This window comes from Suricata suricatta, chromosome 5, assembly GCF_006229205.1.
Source record: "Suricata suricatta isolate VVHF042 chromosome 5, meerkat_22Aug2017_6uvM2_HiC, whole genome shotgun sequence".
Lineage (NCBI taxonomy): Eukaryota > Metazoa > Chordata > Mammalia > Carnivora > Herpestidae > Suricata > Suricata suricatta.
Genome location: NC_043704.1, coordinates 79,700,349 through 79,719,270, shown reverse-complemented (window position 1 = coordinate 79,719,270; position 18,922 = coordinate 79,700,349). Strand labels below are relative to the sequence as shown.

The 18,922-nt window shown below is 45.9% G+C and overlaps 1 protein-coding gene across 3 annotated transcripts in view; it reads right to left on the bottom strand.

The window, feature by feature from the left end:
• MASP1 (mannan binding lectin serine peptidase 1) overlaps window positions 1–18,531 on the bottom strand; it is a 59,860-nt gene extending 41,329 nt beyond the window's left edge. For all 3 annotated transcript variants that reach the window (XM_029939657.1, XM_029939656.1, XM_029939658.1), the window contains exons 1-2: window positions 18,428–18,531; window positions 12,150–12,381 (exon numbers count right to left, since the gene is read on the bottom strand). In XM_029939657.1, coding sequence (XP_029795517.1) covers window positions 12,150–12,381; window positions 18,428–18,432 — 237 coding nt within the window. In that variant the 5' untranslated portion in view covers window positions 18,433–18,531. The remainder of the gene's footprint in view (window positions 1–12,149; window positions 12,382–18,427) is intronic.
• Between the last annotated feature and the right edge of the window lie 391 nt (window positions 18,532–18,922).

Genomic DNA, 18,922 nt, shown 5'->3' with positions numbered 1-18,922 from the left:
ACCCAGGTACCACCCAAATTTTTCTGTGTTTTTTTTTTTTTTAATGTAATTGCTTACTGACACTAGAACATATGGGACTTCATCTTTGTATGAGTCGTACATGAGTCTCCACCAGTTATTAAATACTGGGAAAATCATTTAAACTCTCTGTGTTGTAGGTCAATTGTGTCCTCCCCGCTCCTCATAAGATATATTCAAGTCTCAAATCTTGGATTTTATTTGACCTTATCTGGAAGTAGGTCTTTGCAGATGTAATCATACTGGCTTAGGGTTGACCCTTAACTAAAAGATTGGTATCCTTATAAGAGGGACATTTTTTCTTAGAGACACACATAGAGCCAAGTATGAAGGCAGTGGCCGAGATTGAAGACATGCCACATACCAGGGAATGCCAGGGGTTGCAAACAACCACCAAAAAGCTAGAAAGAGCAAGGAAGGATTCTTCCCTAGAGCCTTCGGAGGAAGCATGGCCTTACTAATACTCTGATTTCAGACTTGAAGCTCCCAGAGCTGTGAGACAATACATTCCTGTTATAAGCCACGTAGTCTATGGTACTTTGTGATGGCGGCCCTGGGAAATGGAGACACTCTGTATACAGGTTTTCTCATCTGTGAAATGGTGACAGCAATAGTATTAATATCACAGGCCTGTTGTGAACATGACCTGAGTCGATATGTGTAAAACACTTAGAAGGGTACCTGGAACCTAGTCAGTACTCAGAACATCAGTAAGAAGAACAAGACTGCTGAGATCCATTCATCTGAGAGGACCCTCTTCTGCACCCCCCACCAGGTGGGCATGGGTAATTTCATTGCTTGAAGAAGAAGGAGAGACTGGAACGGTCCCTGGATTCCCTCTGGTGTCCAGTTTCCACACCTTCCTTCCCGATTTCACTGAAGCCATCAGCACAGACTTCTTTTCCTGTGAGGACCCCAGAGCCCAGGCAGATGGAGTGGGAGGGGAGCTTTGAGACCCCTCACAGCCCCAGCCACTTCATTTGGCAGGTGGCATCTGTCTTAGGTTCCTTTGGCCCTCTGCGCTCAAGGCTCCTCCTGGAAATCCCGGGAGGTGAGTGACAGAGGATATTCTACTGATTTCACAGAGGAATATGAGGGGTCTCTAAAAGCCTTCATCCCACAAAGGATATAAATCTAGGAATCTCATCACTTCCCTGTGTTTCAAGAGATTGCTCTATTCCATGGGGGAAGGGAAGAAGGGAAAAGTAGTTACGAACAGAGAGGGTGAGAGGCAAACCATAAGAAACTCTTAAATACAGAGACCAAATTGAGGGTTGATGGGGTGGTGGGGAGAGGGGAAAATGGTGATGGGCATTGAGGAGGGCACTTGTTGGGATGAGCACTGGGTGTTGTATATAAGCAATGAATCATGGGAATCTACCCCCAAAACCAACAGCACACTTTACACACTGTATGTTAGCCAATTTGACAATAAATTATATTAAAAACAAAAACAAAAACCAAAGGATTGCTCTAGATGTGTGAATTTAGGTCAGCCATTCACTTGCAGCCCTGGGCTAGGACTTCTGACTTCCAAGAGTGTGCTCTGTGCCCCTGAAGTCATCCTGTTAGTAAGTCTATCACCTCCAGGGACGAGGCCAGGGCTGACAGCCCAATCTACTACTTTACATACTTGCCCAGATTTCAGTTAAAAATCATGAAAAGGAGCAAATTACAGGTACTGGATTCCAGACAAGAGCCTGGGACTAGGGGAAAAAAGGAGGTGTGTGTCCGCATGAGTGCGTTTTGTGTATTGCATTCTGGAAGCTCTTGAAAGCCATGGAGGTAAAATAGCACAGCTGGTGGATCTAAGACTCAAGCTGGCCTCATCTGAGAGGGACTGGAGGTTGATGCTTGGGTTTCAGCCAAGATATTTGGCGGGAAGGTAATAATAATAATAATAATAATAATAATAATAGCACTACTAGTAGTTATTTCCCTCCTCTGTGTGGAACTTTCTAGCTGACAGGTATTTTTACTTTCTTTATTATATTTGCTTCTGATATCTGTCCTGCAACAAATGCGCTTCAGGCAGACATTGTGATTCTGAGCCCAGAGAGATGACATGAGTCCCCATGGGAACACAGCCTAGGAGTAGCAGACCTGACAAAATCCTGATGTCCTGACTTCCAACCCTGGTCTAGTAACTGGAATCAGAGAACCACAGGAGGTCAGAGATAGATAGGCTATGAAAGGCTGCTGAGTTTATCTCTTTTCTTTCTTAGATGGGGAAAGTGAGGCTCAGAGAGGTGAAGTAATCTGTTCAAAGCCACATGGACTGATAACGGCAGACATGTGTTCGATAATCCCAGTACAGCATTCTTACTTCTGTGTTCATGGAAGTACAAAGCTCCTAAAAGAGCTGGGTGAGCCCGTAAGAAGGTATTGTATCCATGCAAATGCCAGACACCATTAATAGTGGGGGGGGGGGGCGGGCTGAGCCATGGCTGGCGGGTCCTCAGAGTCCAAGACTCTTACTGCTCCAGGGAAGGATTGCCCTTTTGCAAGAAGGGCTCTGGACAGAGAAGGGGATGGTCTCCTGGCAGCAGGAGCCTGGGGAGAAAAAGAGGGCTGGCAGGGAGCGGTCTCCAAGGGCCTGGGAAGCAGGACATCCCGCAGGTGGGAAACTGGCAGTGCCCACTGTCCCAGGGGGAGCAGGGTTGAGAGGGGGTAGGCGGGAGAGTCTGGGAATTGGGGCTGGGCAGGAGGGCCAGGAAGGATTCACTCTCTGGGGCTTGTGAAAGACTCCCCACCCCGAGCCTACTGGAACTTCAGAGCCTGGCTCATTCACATGCAAATCCCCTCAGGGACTGGAGCGGGGGAGGGGGCCTGGGCCTCAAACTGTTGGGAGCCCGAAAATAGTCCAAAGGCAAGAAAACACAGCACTGCTGTGTTCTGCAGTGGAGGTAGCCTGGCTCAAGGTATGTCGTAGTCAGGACATGGGTGTAAGCAGTGATTGAGTAAGTGCTGAGTGCAGTGAAGGGGCCTGCCACAGGCCAGGGTCCCCCGGCAGAGTGCCCAGGAATGTGCGAGCTGGCAAGTTCCTCTGCTCCTGCCCTGACCCTGTCCAGCCCAGCCCAAAGGAACATCCTCAGATCTTCACAGGAACGCTCCTACAGAGAGCTAAAACAAGGACCAAAGGACCTGGTGCTGGGTCCCGCTCCGCCACTGGTGCAGTGTGTCACTCTAAACTCCCCAGGCAGTCTTGTGGCAGAGCTGGCTGCTACCAGATTATAAGCATCAGAGATTTTGCCTCCTGTTAAACACCGCCATCATTAAAGCTTGGGGTTCATCAAGTTACAATTAATTAAATTATATTCAAGACAAACTGTACAAAAACGCATCACCTCCTATTTTCAGCATTTAACTATTCTCTGTGCCCTTGAGATGAGGAGCGGCTAGCACACCTGACTGGTGAATGGTGCGTGAATACTGAGCATCTCTTCTCCCCGCCCCGCCTGCCTACCCCTAGTCCAGAGCCACATATTAATCATTTCCAAGCACACTGCTGTCATCAGGCCTCAGTGTTCACAAACATCTAAGGTGGGGACAGCATATTAATACTGTCCTTTAGGAGGTGAGAGGTCATGGAACATTGGCACAGAAACAGCTTGTGAACCTTGTCATTGCTGTTGGCGCTGAGTGGGGGCCTTATTTCCCAGCCCCCTGGTGATCTGGCCATCCTTCCCTGCTCCCCATCTGTACCTGTCTGTCTCTATTTCTTGTCCCTGTACCTCCTGCTCCAGTCACACTGCTTTCCTTGCTGTTCTTCAGACACACCGGCCACCTGTCCACCTCAGGGTCTGTGCACTGGTTGTCCCCTCAGTTTAGAAGGCTTTTCCCCAGCAAGTCACACGGCTAACTCCCTCAGCTTCAAGTCTTTGCTCAAACAAATGCTACCCTGCCAACAAGGACTACCCTGATCAGCATGTTTATTTTTTTATTTAAAAAAAAATGTTTATTTATCTTCGAGAGGAAGGGGGAGAGAGAGAGAGCACGAGAGCGAGCACCAGAGGGGGAGGGGCAGAGAGAGGGAGACCGAGGATCCTAAGCAGGCTCCCACCATGAACCGATGCGGGGCCCAAACTCACAAACCATGAGATCATGACCTGAGCTGAAATAATCAGACACTTAACCAACTGAGCCCCACACATGGGCCCTAACCAACATGCTTACATCGCAACCCTCAGCCTGCGTCACCGTTCCCTCTTTATTCTGCTCTACGGCATTTCTTTGCCTGTCACCTTACTATGCACTGTATACTTTATCTATGGATTTTGTTTAGTGTGTATTAGCTGTCCTCCAGTGCAATATAAGCACCCCGCTGGCAGGGATTTCTGTATGTTGTAATTATTGCTATACCCCAAGCTCTAGTAACTAGTAAGCATTCAATAAATATTTGCTGAATAAGTGAATAAATGAATCCCTTTTATTCCCTACCTTTTCTATGAGCACACCGAAGTAGATTCAAGCTCTGCTCTTTCCCTGGGTGGATCAGAGAGCAGCCTGCGTATGCACAGGCATGCAGATTTGTGCCAGGTGTCCCAGCACCCCAGAGGACCCTCACTTCACACTCGTCTGAACTTGCCTGTGTGCTCTGCCCCAGCATTGGGACCTTCCTTCTGTTTTCCATCCCCCAGAGCCTATGCTGTTGGCACTTCCTGCATAAAATGAGCGTTTGTCACACTTTTCTGAAGCTCATCTCCACTTTCTGACTTCTGTGTCCCCGGCATTGGAACCTGCCATCTCAGGAGTGGAGGAATTCCCCTAGGGACTACCACTGACATTCATGAGAAACTTCTCTCCTTTTCTCGTTTCCTTCCGGGACCACGGCCGCCTGTCCACTCCCAGAGAATTAGCAGAGCTACTGCAGTAGCTGGGGTTAGCCACAGCCTGAAGGTCGCGAGCATGTTCTGAGTAAACACAGAGCACTGCACAGAAATTAGGAGCCCAGGGGTCAGGGGGTGCAGGCTTGGAACAGGGCCATGGGAGGGACTTAATCTTGCAATTACACAGCAGGATGCAGACTGACCCTAGGAGGCCCCGGAAAGGGAGCACCGGACTGAGAGCTGTAGGCCGTCATAACTGGGAGGGCTTGTGGAGGCCCGCAAGTCCCCTTCCCTCACTGGGCAGATGGGGAAACTGAGGCCCAGAGCAGGGAGCTCACTTGTCCAGCATCTCAGCAGGAGTCAGTGGCTGTCTTCTAGACCAGAACCCTTTTCTTATGCTCACTAATGGGACACATATGCCTTTTCCTGCTCTGCCTGAGACTGCTCGCTGCTGGAAACAAACCTAGGCATGGGCCCCAGAGTGTCAGGGCTGCCGGGGGTTGGAGGGAGGTCACCACAAACAGATAAATCAAGCACTCATCCCTCACAGCACAGTCTCCACTTCCTGATATTTTTGTAAATTAGATGTCCTCTCAAAGTGAGAATAAAAGAGAAAGTTCTTTAGCAAATTCTAGACAATACAAGGACCCTTAAGGTCCTTCTATTTTACTAAATTCTACTTAATTACCCTGACAGGCAGTGTTGCCTTAGGAGTAATACATAGCCAGGAAACATACCAAGGTCTATAGGACAAAACCTGTCCTAACAGAGAACGACTAAATGGAGAGACAAAATTATGACTTGGGGGCAAGCAGAAACAAGGGCTGGGAACTGGCTTTCTCTAAAGACTGGACAAATCCACTCAGGTTCTTTGTGCTGTTTCTTTTTCTGTAAATTAAGTGTAATAATCCCTGCCCTTCCCCTGAGAATCAAATGTGGCCACAAATTAGAAACTGCCACAAATGTGTGTTACTAAAAGAAAACCCACAGGAGAAATGACCTCTTGCATCTGATCAGTCCTTTCAAAATACTGTTCCATAAATTGCCTGAAGAAACCAAGTGGCATGAGCGAGGTCATGGGCAGCCCGTTAGTCGTACTGTCAGAGTGGATGTAAACACAATGTTCATGGTGATGAACATTGGCCATACCAGCAGGCGCTTTATCGTGCACACTGCGGCCACCTTTACCACATTGTCATTTAAAAAATTTGCCTCGTTTGGCATTTACAATAAGCTCATGAAGTAGGCATTATGATATCCCCCATTTCATAGTAAGAGGTGGGTGGAGGCAGGACCTACCCCACGACCGACTGACGCTAAAGCCTGATCTCGGATCCACTGAGCATGCTTGCCTCTTGCAATATGAATTCCACTTCTAGCCATCGTTTCATTGCAACCCTCCCACAGTCTTCCGGGAAAGTAGTCTGTCACGATAAACTTCTTTTTTGTGGTTGTTGTACTAATGATGAAACCGGAAGATCGAGAAGCCTAGGGAGTTGCGCCGTGAATTCGTACTTACCCTTCAAGACTTAACACAACCTTCCCCGGCCTTTCCTGAACACCCCAAAGTGACTGCTCCCTGACTTGTGTACTGCCTCTCACCCTGTGTGTTACTTTGCACGGCTTTGCTATATAAGTAGATACTTGTCTCAGGACATACTATGAAACTGCAAATTCCTTGAGGGCAGATACTGTCTCCCTCATCTTCGTGCGCCCTGTCTTTTGTGCAGTGTCCAGCTTACAGTAGGATTTTAACGGGATTCTTGGACTTTATCCCATAGACCATGGGGTGCCTCTGAAGGACTGGAGAGTGTCAGAGCCAAAGAGGTGTTTTAAGACGTCTCCAGACACGCACAGAGGGCGGACTGGATGGGGAAAGACTGATGGCTGGTGTTCATTTAGGAAGCAACTGCAGTAGAGAGGGGAGAGGAATAAGAATTGGAACGGAGGTGCTACCAGTGGGAAGAATGGAGGAAATACTGAGTGTGTCAAGGACAGAGGGTTAACAGGAGAGCCGCTGTGTTATGTCACAGAAGTGTCTGACAGATGTCAGTTGAGCTATATGTACTCAAGGAGAAAAAGAGAATAGAAACCAAATGTAGGTTGTTATTGTCTATTTTTTCAGTGAACAGATGTCATGAAGTGAACTTCAAGATAGGGTGTGTGACTCTCTGATGTTCCCTTGGGGTTTCCGGTTTCTCAGGACCTCTTTCAGTGACTATGGCTCCAGGGCCCCTTTCTAGGCACGAGTCACCACTTCATCTGATGTCCAACCAAAGGAACTAATTTGTTGTATTCCTGGGAAAAAGAAGCTCTTCTGTGCTTTATTATATTGAAGAGACTGAATAGGTTTGACTGGAGACAATGGTTGACTTCATGACACTTATTTACATTTACATTATGTTAAAAAAAAACAACCTAAGCACCCACAAGGTGGGACTTCACTGTCATTTAATTTTTTTTTTTTTTTTAATTTTAAAGAAGAAAAGACTAAGAGTCTTGAGGTAAAACTTCTGGTCCCAGTGTGGCCCTGGCCAATGAATGGCCCTTCCCTGGGCTTAGGTCATGCTCATCTGGTCATGGAGTTGAACCATGATTTCTGAGTTCTTAGGTTCATAGAATATTGGGGCCAGGGTAGCTTTGGAGGACATCTGTTTCAGCTCCCCATGTTTGGGAGAGGAGGAAGGAGAGTCCCTTCTAGACATATTCACTTGCCCAAAGTTAGCAAGTAGAGCATGACCCCAAGAGTCCAGCCCTACTGACTCTTCCGCAGCCCGTGTCCATACTATGCTCACGCCTGCGGTGCTAACCAGCTGTGACTCATATGCCTCACTGTGCACTGCGGGAATGTGCATATTGCAGCCACATTCAGAGGAAGCAGATGCTATTGTGCAGATGTGCACATGCCTCGAAGACCCAGGACTGCGCGAACTCAGGCTGGAGAGGAATTTTCATAAAATGAGAGCATCCGGACACAGCCTTGGGGTCCTGCTCTTCTTCAAGCCACTGAAATATGGAGTCAGCACTTCCATGACTGCCATCCCAATGGGTCTGGGCCGATGGGAAGGGCAGTCTGTGTCTGGGAGCTGAGGCGGGGCCAGCAAAGGTCCCTGTGAGCTGCAGGGTGCTTTAAATCTACTCCAGGCCTGCCAGGGGAATTCAGTCACAGAGTGAAAAAGCCTCAAAATAGGGGATAATATCCCATCAGATGGAAATCAGTGATATTTAAAGTTGCTTGGGAAAGGACAGTGGCGGCATGGTGTGTTTACAAGTTTTCTCTAAATGACATCCCCAGCGGATGGTAGGCTCTCATCGGAATGCTTATGGCCATGGAACTTGGAGAAGTGGATGTTGTAACATGTTATTACCATTTTCTGGCATTATCCTAACTAGGATAATGAGGGTTTGGTGGGGTCATCTGGAAAGTTCTGGCAAGGAGCATTAGGATTAGAATCCAGGAATTTAAAGGACTTCAGGGATCATCTCATGTCACCCCATCATGGAACAGATGAGAAAAGAGAATTTTGGAGAGGAGTGCTGACTTACCCAGGAGGGACATGGTTATTCCTGCTTTATTTGGAGGCAAGGGAAGGGGCTTCCCTCTCATTTGTAGCCAGGAAAGGCATCGTTTTAGGGGGGCAGAGGGGGCAGTTAGGAAAAGTAAATGGATTTCAACTGTATGTGGAAGGTTTCTGGGTTTGGAAGTTCAGAGGCCTGAGTCCTAGCCTTGTGGCTGAATTCTGAGCTCCCAGGCTCCTCTTCTGTCCAATGGGGACTAACGCGGTATTCAGACTATAAATCCTGACCTTCAGGGTGACTCAGGAGGACGAGGGAGCTGAGCGAGCTTTAGAACTACCTTCCACCTGCCAGCCACTCTTCTGTTTTCTACATCAGGCCTACCAGAAGATTTGTTAGAAGAACACTTTCACGGGAAGGAAATGTTTGAAAAACAATAATACCAACAACAATGGGGGATTAGATGAGTCTCTTGAGGGCCTCGGCAACTTGACATTCTGGGAGTTTATGACTCCAGAGAGGAACTCCGCCAGGTGCCTGTGGCCAGGGGCACAGAGCCTGTTGCTACATCAGCGCGAGTCACCAGCCAATGAGGGTGCAACGTCCTGTAAGAGGAGGCCTGCTCAGATCCCACGGTTTTCGGAACCTTTGTAGGAAGGCTAATGCTGATGCCCAGGATGGCCTCCCGGGAGCCAGTCAGAGAGGGCAGCATGGTCCGGGCTGCTCGCCTGGAATCCAGGAAATGCTGGGTCTAGTCCCCAGTCTGCAAGCAGAGAGATACATCTCGCCCTCCCGGCCCACTATGTTAATCCCTTTTCTAATTGAGAAAAAGTGTCTGAACCGGGATGCAAGGACTATGGGGCATTTCAGGTAGCAGATTGCTTCTTTGCTATGCCCACGGGTCACAATGTTATTTTGAAGCGGAGAGGGTGCTCTAAGGTTTCCTTCATTCGGGAGTTAGTGGAAGATTGGGAACTAGACCCTGCATTTCCTGGATCCCAGGCAAGCATCCAGGACCATGCTGCCCTTCCAGAGGACCCACGTCCATCTGCTTGGTCTCTTATGAAAGTGTCTCAGTGTCCCCGATAGAGGCTATCAATTAGATTCCCAAGTATTCTCCAGCTAGAAAGGCCAAGCTTTGGGTAGAGCACTCCAGGGTCCTTAATTCAGTGTCAGAAAAGGTCTTTGCGTTCTATTGTTGGACTGGAAAAGTGTCTTGTTGTTTTTTTTCCCATTACAAAATGCAGCTGATGTTAGCTCCTTCATCTGCCTTGCCAGGAGACTCCATTTATCTGGGACAAAGGAATGAGTTAAATCCTCTGCTCTGTGTTTATTATCTCTATAAAGGAGTCCTAACAAGGTCAAACTTGGCATCTGTCTGCACAAGAGGAAAACTTGTGAGAAATGATTGCTCAGTGTATATGAATTGAGAGTCAATTCTCCGGGTGGAGGAAGGGGGGTGGATAATGAAAGTAAGTCATTGTTACAGCTAAAGAAAAAAATTTTGTAATTTCCATCATCTTAAGGCCTCACTATTAGCAAAAGCAATTTTTTTTCCACTGGAAAAAAATTCTGGATGGTTGACATGTTTGAAAATAAGAAGAAAGCAGTTAGGAAGTTCACATCTAGCCTTGTTTAAATCCATGGAACTAACTGTTGTATTAAGCCAACGTTTGGTCATTTTCTTTCTGGTTAAGACCACTTTCTAATCCAAACATTTGAGATGCCATGGTTTTGTGACTGGCATTAGTTGGAGGCATGGGCTGGAGGAGTCTAGTAACCTAATGTCCCCTGCCCATAATGCATCTTCTCCTGGAGTCTGTCTCTGGCAGAGGCTAGATTACATCCTGGAAGACATAACTAATGTATTTGTCAGAAATTTCAATTGAGGATGATGAATACTTCAAGTCTTGCTCAATACGGTTGGCTGGATCACCGCGACTCTGAGAAGTTGGCTCCGTTTTTAATGAATTTAGGGGAAACTATATGTCAGTCGAGATTGCCAACCCACATCATCTCCTAGAGCAACCAGATCCACCTCTTCTCATTCTAGATCTGTCAATCTATTATTGTCATTATTTTTTTCCATCTTATGCAATGGCTACTTTTCTAGACTTGTGTCTCTCTGCGAGGGACCAGATCTTTTGCATCTTTAAATTCTCATAGTCCCTAACATAAGACATTCATGCAGCATCGCAATGAGCAGTGGTTCTCAAACTGGGAGATTCTGCCCCTCTGGGGATGTAGGCAGATAACTTCTAGAGATGTTTTTGCTTGTCACAGCTGGAAGGGCAGTGCTATTGGCATGTAGTGAGTAGAAACAAGGAATACTGCTTAAAAAATCCCATAATTTGCAAAACAGCTTTCCTCAGCAAAGAATGATCTGGTTCAAAATACCCATAGTGCTGAAGCTCAGGTACTCTGTGATAAACCACCAATTTGGGGCAGTTTTTAGTCATAGAAACCTTGCCATAAATTAGATGTTTGATGGAGACCCAATATATAAAATAAGCAATACACAGCATTTAAAATAAATTTAAACAGGGTGGGGGTGGTCATAGTCCCACTTACCAGCCTCCCCTACCCCTACAGTGGTCTTATAAGCTCCTGGGGCCTAGTAGAGAGCACCCTGAGAGCCATTCATTTGGTGTAGCCAAAAGAATATGGAATTGAAAGTCACAAGACATGGGTTTGTAAATTGACTTACCATTCACTAGCTGTAGCTAACCTTTCTTAGGTTTGTTTCTTTGCCAGTGAAGTATCTGTCTTACAGGATTGTTTTAAAGATTGAATGAGATTACAAGTATCAACGTCCATTGTAAACTCACTACTTTGCTGTTGTCAAACACTCTGGCTAATACAAGGTTAACTCTTGTTGAATTCCTGGCTGTAGAAAACAGAGACTATAATAATACTAAAAATATACAAAATCTTCTCTAGAGTGATTTGGTGAGAACTTTTCCAGAAAGCCAGAGAGAGCTTAGAAAGTAGATTAGTAGGTCTCCACATCTTTTTGAGTCAGCTACAACCTTAATAAAGTTGATCTCCCAGAAGTACTCCAACCTTTCTCAGCCCTACTTTCAGGGAACAGCTTCTCATCCATGGCATTGCTTGTGGGTTCTCTCTAAGTCTCAGACAATATCGCTTTGATGCTATAATCATTTCCTGCTCGTCTTCCACCTGATTTTTACATCCACTTCTGATGGTGATGCCCCAACCTTGCCCACACCCTTTGCAGAGGAAATCCAAACTCCACAGCATCACATTCAAGACGCTTCAGAATCTCACCTCATCCAACCTTCTGACCTTACCTCCCACTATCTACTACTGCATACTCAAACTTTCCAAATACCTGATCATTACTTAGGGAGGTGGGCAAAGCTTTCAAATGCCTCAAACTTGAGACATGATTACGGCTGTGTGTCAGTCTGGTTATGCTTACTCTGGGGTCTCTGCTCTTTTATCACTGCTTGTAAAGGTGAGCTTGGAGCAGAGGTTAGTGGAAACACGAAGGACTTTGAGAACAGAAAGGAAAAAGGGGAGGTTACATTCGGCTGAGTTACACTTTGCCAGCCTCAGTTTCCCTTGTGATCCTTTTGAGATCTACCACTCAGCCTGCACCTAGCATACCACCCCCAACCTTCATGTATTATGTTGTAACTTTGTGTTTCTTCCTCACTGGATTGCTACCCTGAGAGGGTAAACACAGTGTTTAATTCTTCCCTAACTCCCAGTAGATTCTCCAGTAGAGAACCTGGCTCAGTGAGGGAATATCAGGGGTCTCACCTTCACATAGTCATATTCACAAAGGTAGGAGGATTCCAAGTTGAAGTGCATGAAGTAAAGCTTGATCCGAAATCCCTCTGGGACAGTGATATTCCAAGTCACCTCTGAATCACTCGGATAGGAGTCTGGATAGCCAGGTGACTGGATCTGGCCAAACATATTGTTAAGCTCCACGGTGTGGGCCGAAGTTTTCAACGAGGAGAGGCACAGAGCGTGATAGAGAAGGAGCCACCTGAAAGACATGAATGGATCCATGGACACAGGTCCTCACCACTTCATTAAGTCAGTAGTCAGGAGACCACATTGTCGGCAGATCTCTGCTGCTGACCTGCTGTGGTTACTCCTCCCTTCCCTGGGCTTGCTTACCCGGTCTATTCGACAGGGAGATGGTAACCCCATGATTCCTAAGGTTTCTTCTAGCTCTGAAAGTTTGTTTACAGTATCCGACTCTTCTAGAAACTGCCCTAGTCAGGACTCTGACACGTATCATGTTAGTGTTGAAAATGTAAGTTTCAGAATTAGATAAATGTTGATGTCCTTTCTTCAACTCAGCTTCATCTAAGAATAATAGACTCTGGGTTCACTTGTGTCAAAAGTAAGCAATAGTGACATCGTAATGTTGGGAGGAGACTTATACTCCAGGGTGCGATCTTGTAGGACCTTAAACAGATTTAACAGAATTGGCCAAGGTACACAAAGTTTTGAATTAAGAAAGAGTAAGCAAAACATGGTTTCCCCCTCTTTGGTTAAGTATTCTGACAAAAAGATCAAAACCCTACAATTTATTTCCAGCTGTAGGAATCAGAGATAATGGACTGTTAAAAGAATTGCTTAAGGGGCAAGGGAAACCCACTAAAACTCATAGAACACAACCTAAGTGGTGGAGGCAATAGTGAGGCAGAATGTCCAAGGCTGGTCAAAACCCTAATGGTCAATACGCACCACAGCAGATTGTCCCTCTGCAAGGCCCAAGGGTCTTGAACTCAAACACCCCAAACCTGGTTCATCAACTTTTCCCCTAACTAAGTCCTATTTATTCTGCTTGTATGTTTTGGAAATCCATCAGCTTCTCTTCAGTCAATTAAGTCCAATGTTCTTATCTGGCCTATTGCTGCCGTATCCAAAGTAATCTACCCCTGCCCCCTCACTTTATACCATTCAGCATTTTTCTGCTGAAGCTGATTTTCTAGAACACACGTGACCATGCTGCTTCACTGTGGCTGTGGGATCGAGCATCTGTTCCTGGGATGGCAGATGAGCCCTTTTTGACCTAGTGCTGATCTGCCTGTCCAGCCTCATCTCAGGGCCAGCTGTGCCCTGGCATGTCATTCAGAAAGCATGCCATGCCTGTCCACGCCTCAGCCCCCTTGCACATATGCCACCCATTCTTCACCTGCTTGTCTTATTTATCCTCCACCACCCTCATCGCAGCTCCCCAGCTGTGGTGTCCTCTTTACGCCTCCAGATTCCACCATTCCCTGTATCTGCTTTTTCTCTGCATACATCACTATGTACTGCTTTAGACTCAACCCAGAAAGCCAGTTGTATTTGGGTTCAATCCCAATTCTTCTACTTATTGGCTGTGAAATACTGGATAACAGTCTGAGCCCCAGTTTCCTCATATGTTAAATGGGGGTTATGATCTCTAATTATAGGACTCACATGAGCATTAGAGATGATGTATATAAAGGACCTCGTATACAGCCTGGTATAAAATAGGTGATGAATGAATAGAACAAATGAATGAATGAAAGTGGTGCCAGAGTCTTATATAGCCTGAGTAAATACTGGGAAATTATAAGAGCATCTTTGGATTACAGCAGTCCCCCTTTGTCTACAACCTCACTTTCTGTGGTTTCAGTTACCCATGGTCAGCCCCAGTTCAGAAGCAAGATGATCCTCCTTCTGACATATTGTCCAAAGGTCAGTAATAATCTAATGCTACATGACAGTGCCCACATAATTTAATTCACCTCATTTCATCTCATCACAGAGGCATTTTATCAACTCAGTATCATAAGAAGGGTGAGTACAGTACAGTTAAGATATCTTTAGAAAGAGAGACAACATGCACATGATTTTATTGCAGTATATTGTTATAATTTTTCTATTTTATTAGTTACTATTGTTAATCTCTTCTTGTGCCTAATTTTTAAAGTTTATTTATTTATTTTGAAAGAGAGAGAGAGAGAGAGAGAGAAAGACAGGGAGAGAGAATTCCAAGCAGGCTCCCCACTGCACTGTCAGCACAGAGCCCCACTAGGTGATTGGATTCATGAACTGTGAGATCATGACCTGAGCTGAAATCAAGAGTCAGTCGTTTAACTGACTGAACCATTCAGGTGCCCCTCTTACTGTGCCTAATTTAGAAATTAAACTTGATCTATAGGGTTCCCTGCTCTTTGTGGTTTCAGGTATCCAGTGAGGGTCTAGGAGCTTATGCTCCGGAGATGAACAGGGACTACTGTAATGATTACATCTTTGCTAATCAGAAAGTTGTTTCCCCCAACTCTCCCTCCACCGTGTACAGATGCATGTATACACATATAGGAATTTTTGAATAAGTAACACAAAATAACTGTAAACATAGATTATCTAGCCATCTCATATTGTATTTGCATAAAAGGTAAATAGGTAAGTGCAAAAGGCCTAGGAGAATATTAACAGGATATTAACAATGGTTATATCTGAAGTGGGAACGTGAATGTTTTCAATGTAATCTTTGCATATGTGAAATGTTCCCACTTGTCAGGAAGAGCCTTGTACTGTTTTCTCAAGAAAAGGAAATAATAAAGTTATTTAAATTTTTTCCAAGGTCCCTGCAATAGCAACATGTGAGATTTCAACAAAGGAAACAAAATGTTTTAATCCAGTTGCCAGTGTCAATATTTTTTAAAAACCAATCTTGGAGGGAGGGCCTCCACGGCAGAAAGAGGGGAAGGCATAAGTCCAAGCTCTCCAGTGAACTCACAGGAACGTGCAGTCCAGAAACTCTATCTTTCAGGGCCCCGGCAGCCCCACGTTCAAGCAAGGAAATGTACCGATGTTACCCGGGCCGGGAGTTCTGATTCAGTTCTGCCTGGAGACAGGAGGGCACTGGTCTTGGGTCAGAAGAGCTAGATTCAAGTCCAGCCTTTGACCTGACTTCTCTGACCCTTCTTGGGGAAGCCAGGTAATGCCTCAGTTTCCTCATCTGGTAAGTGGTGATAATGACTTCCCATAGGGCTTCTATCAGAGTAAAGGAGGATTGGAAAGTACTTTGTTAACTGCCTAGCCCTCCGCAAATGTTAGTTATAATCACTCTATCGTGCTGCTTCCCGAAAGGCAGCGGTGAGGAAAGAGCTTTGGCTCCCAAGCTGGACTTTCCTGCAATAGCGACACCCAGATTATGCAAGGCTGAAAGGTCAACTTTCTCCATGCCTGCTTTTTCCAGACCACATGGAGGAGACTCTGAGCCTCCAAATGCTGGTTCTGTCAAGGGCTGACGGCTGACAGCCCCATTCGGCCTCAAAGGCCCACATGTGGTAGGTAACCAGCCAGTGTGGGAAGAAGGCCTGCAAGCTCTCTGTTCTATTTTGTTTGCAGCTCAAGACAGTTTCAAACATATGAAACAAATACTTCCTTGGCACACAATGGGCTTGAGCAGATGCTTGCTTGCTTGAGGGGCTGCCGATCAGAGAATGTAAGTGGCCCCGAGACACCCTCTGAAGGTTTTTTGCTTCTTATACACCAGGCACTGGTTGTACAATTCCTGACACCTGCTACCTATTCTTGAGCTAATCAGAAAGTTTAGCTACATTCACTTGAGATGTCAAACATAATATAGAAAGCTGGGACTTGATGGGCCCCACGGCAGGAGGTTCTCGGGAGAGCACAAAATGCCTGCATGTGTTAATGGCTGCGGAAGAAGTAGCACTTTCTATCTTCTTCATTCCCTCTGCTCACTTCAACCTACACTGCACCAAAACGGTTTTTTGAGTAGACGAGTTGAAAGTGACTGTATAGATAGATCCCTTGGACAATGCCCTTATTTGACAGATGATGAAAAGGATATCCCAAGAAGTGACATGTCATGCCCAACAGCAGATGGTGAATTAGCTTCAACAGAAGAAGAGAATAACAAAAGCTAACAGAGGAAGCTGCTGGGTCCATGCCCATATCATGCCTAGGCATTTGGCCAAAGCAATTAATCCTGTGAAAAATAATTAAAAAACTCATGGCTTTACGTAGAAATTTTTTTTAAAAAAGGATACTAAAACAAAGCCCCTCCCCAACAAATTCTAGTTTAATTGGTCTGGACTGAGGTCTGGTCATCGGCACTTTTGAAAGCAGCACAGATGAGCCTAATGTACAGCTTGGATCGAGAGCTATAGGTTTAGGATAATACACGTGGTTGAGCGTCTGGTGGAATGTAGCAGAAAAAATCTTGGACTCAGAATCCAAAGACCCAAGTTTGAGTCAGAGCCTTTTCAAGATCCTCAGTGTGGCTTTGGGCAAGTCACTTAACTGCTCTTATCCTCGCTACTCCGTAAATCCCGTCTCACCTACAATCTAAAGACCAGATGAGACAGGCCTATAAAAGTGCTTCGCAAACTCTGAAGGGCTGTGTCCCTGTGAGGAAAGACCCTTGGGAGACTTCTAGGGGAGCACATCTCCACTGGTCAGACTGCTAGTCAACTGAATTCTGTTCTGCTACTATTTATTGGATGCCTAATAGGAAACAGACATTATGCTAGGCGCTGGGCACACTAAGATAAACAAGACTTACACCCTATACCTGAAGAAGCATTCAGTCTTGGAAGACGAGATAGACATTTGAACAGTGAAATATTACAAAGACAGAAAGGGATGTCGTTCCCATGAACAGAGACAGGACAAAGAAAACGATGCTTATGTTGGGAATGTTGGCCAGGGAAGAGGACATCATATTTGAGCTGTGGCTTGAACAATCAGGTCCTTCAGGTGGAAAATAGAGAGAGCTTTTCTGTGCTAAGGAGTGATACGGGACTGTTAACCTGTATGTCAGTATGTGGGGGCATTGGCTGGTACCATAGGATTTGAATAGTGACACATCAATCAGATTTGTCACTACTTAGATGAACATAAATCCTATCTTTTTGCAGGAAAAAGGAAAATGAAGTTAGATGGCAGGCTTAACGTTACAACGGATTTTAAAAGAACAGATCAAATTAATCTTAAACACCTGGCTACTTCTCTATACCACAGGTAATCTGAGCTCAAAGAGTTAACCCAGGCTGAAGCCCCCCATTGGTCCCAGACCCAGAAAAGTTGCTAGGTGACTTTGGAGAAGAGAAACAAATAGAAACTCTTTTCCTATTGAGAAAGAAATCAATGGGAAAAGAGGTGTTTGGGGACTTAATACATCTGCGGGGTGTTTTTCTTTTTCTTTCTCTTTCCCCCTGTATTTTTAACAGCATTAACACTTACAAACAGTAAAAATAATTGCAGCAGTTGGGTTTTGAGACTTAAGGAGGAAAACTTAGAAGAAATGCCTGGGAAGATGGATCAAGTAACTCTTAAGTATAGGCTTAAGGAATAGGAAATCTTGAAGAGTTTAAAAACAATTAGAATTTAAAGTCCTAGATTTAGAATGCCAGACACTTTTTTTTTTTTTTTTTTTTTTTTTGGTCTTAATTTGTGGTATCCCTTTAAGAGCCATTCGGTGCAATTCATAGCCTGATTCATGCCACCAGCTGCCTCTGATTTCAGTGAGAAATGCAGAAATTTATAAGGAACTGTAAAATGGGGACAGGTTTTTAGTTTTCTAAATTGAGGTTTTAACTGGCAAACTTCTGAAGGTTTAAGAAACCACAGAGCTGAGCTGTGGGAAGCCAGTTTCTTTTCCGGTCAGAACAAATAAACACACAAACACATACCTAACTCACAAAGTGTTGGAAGAGATAAATCAGTGTTCTTTGCAGAGGAGGAAAACAAAAGATCAGCCTTTTGGGCACCAGGAGGAAAGTCACATCTGCCAGCAGACAGCACCCTGGGCTGGCAGTGGGGGAAAACTGAGCTTCAGGGTCAGGGCAGGATTTGCACAAAGTCTCCTGTTTCAGGCTCAGTGTCCCCGCCATCCCAGGGCAGCGCCCAGCCTGCATCTCCCTTCTTGAAGCTCCAAGGATTGACAAGAACCCCCTGCAACACCCACAGGACACACAGGTGAGTCTGCCTAGAGACAAGGTCAAAGCCTCCAGGGCTGCTTGGCACCTGGCTCCTGAAAGGGCACCCGTGCCCACTCCTGCCCTGGCACTCACCTCATTTTCCTGCCTTGGGTGCTCCTGGCTGTCTGGCCTTGGTCCCCCCGGTCTGACTTTCCTGGGAGCTTGTCCCCGGTGTGGTGTCAGCGATGCCTTATCTTTGTTCTGAGGTCCCTGTGTGTCTCTGGAATTGGCTGGCATTCTCCATTCAGGTCACGCCTTCCCCTGCCTGCAACTGATCCCCTCTCCCCCTCTCTCCCTCTGCCTTTTCCTCTCTCTCCTCTCTCTCCCTCCCTCTCTCCCCCCTTTCTCTCCCTGTCTCTCCCTCCCTCTCTCTCCTTCCTTTCTCTCCCTGTATCTCTCTCCCTCTCCCTCTCTCCTCTGACTTGCACTTACACGCGCTCAGAAGAACCTGACAGAACAGAATCTGTCTTCTTCCTGAAAAGATCTCCTCCTCCAGTTCCTTCCTTTATCCTGTGTGGCTGGCTCCAGCTCTTGAGAGAAACTAACTGGGAGGCTCAGAAAGGTATTTGTATCTGTGTGTGTGTGTGT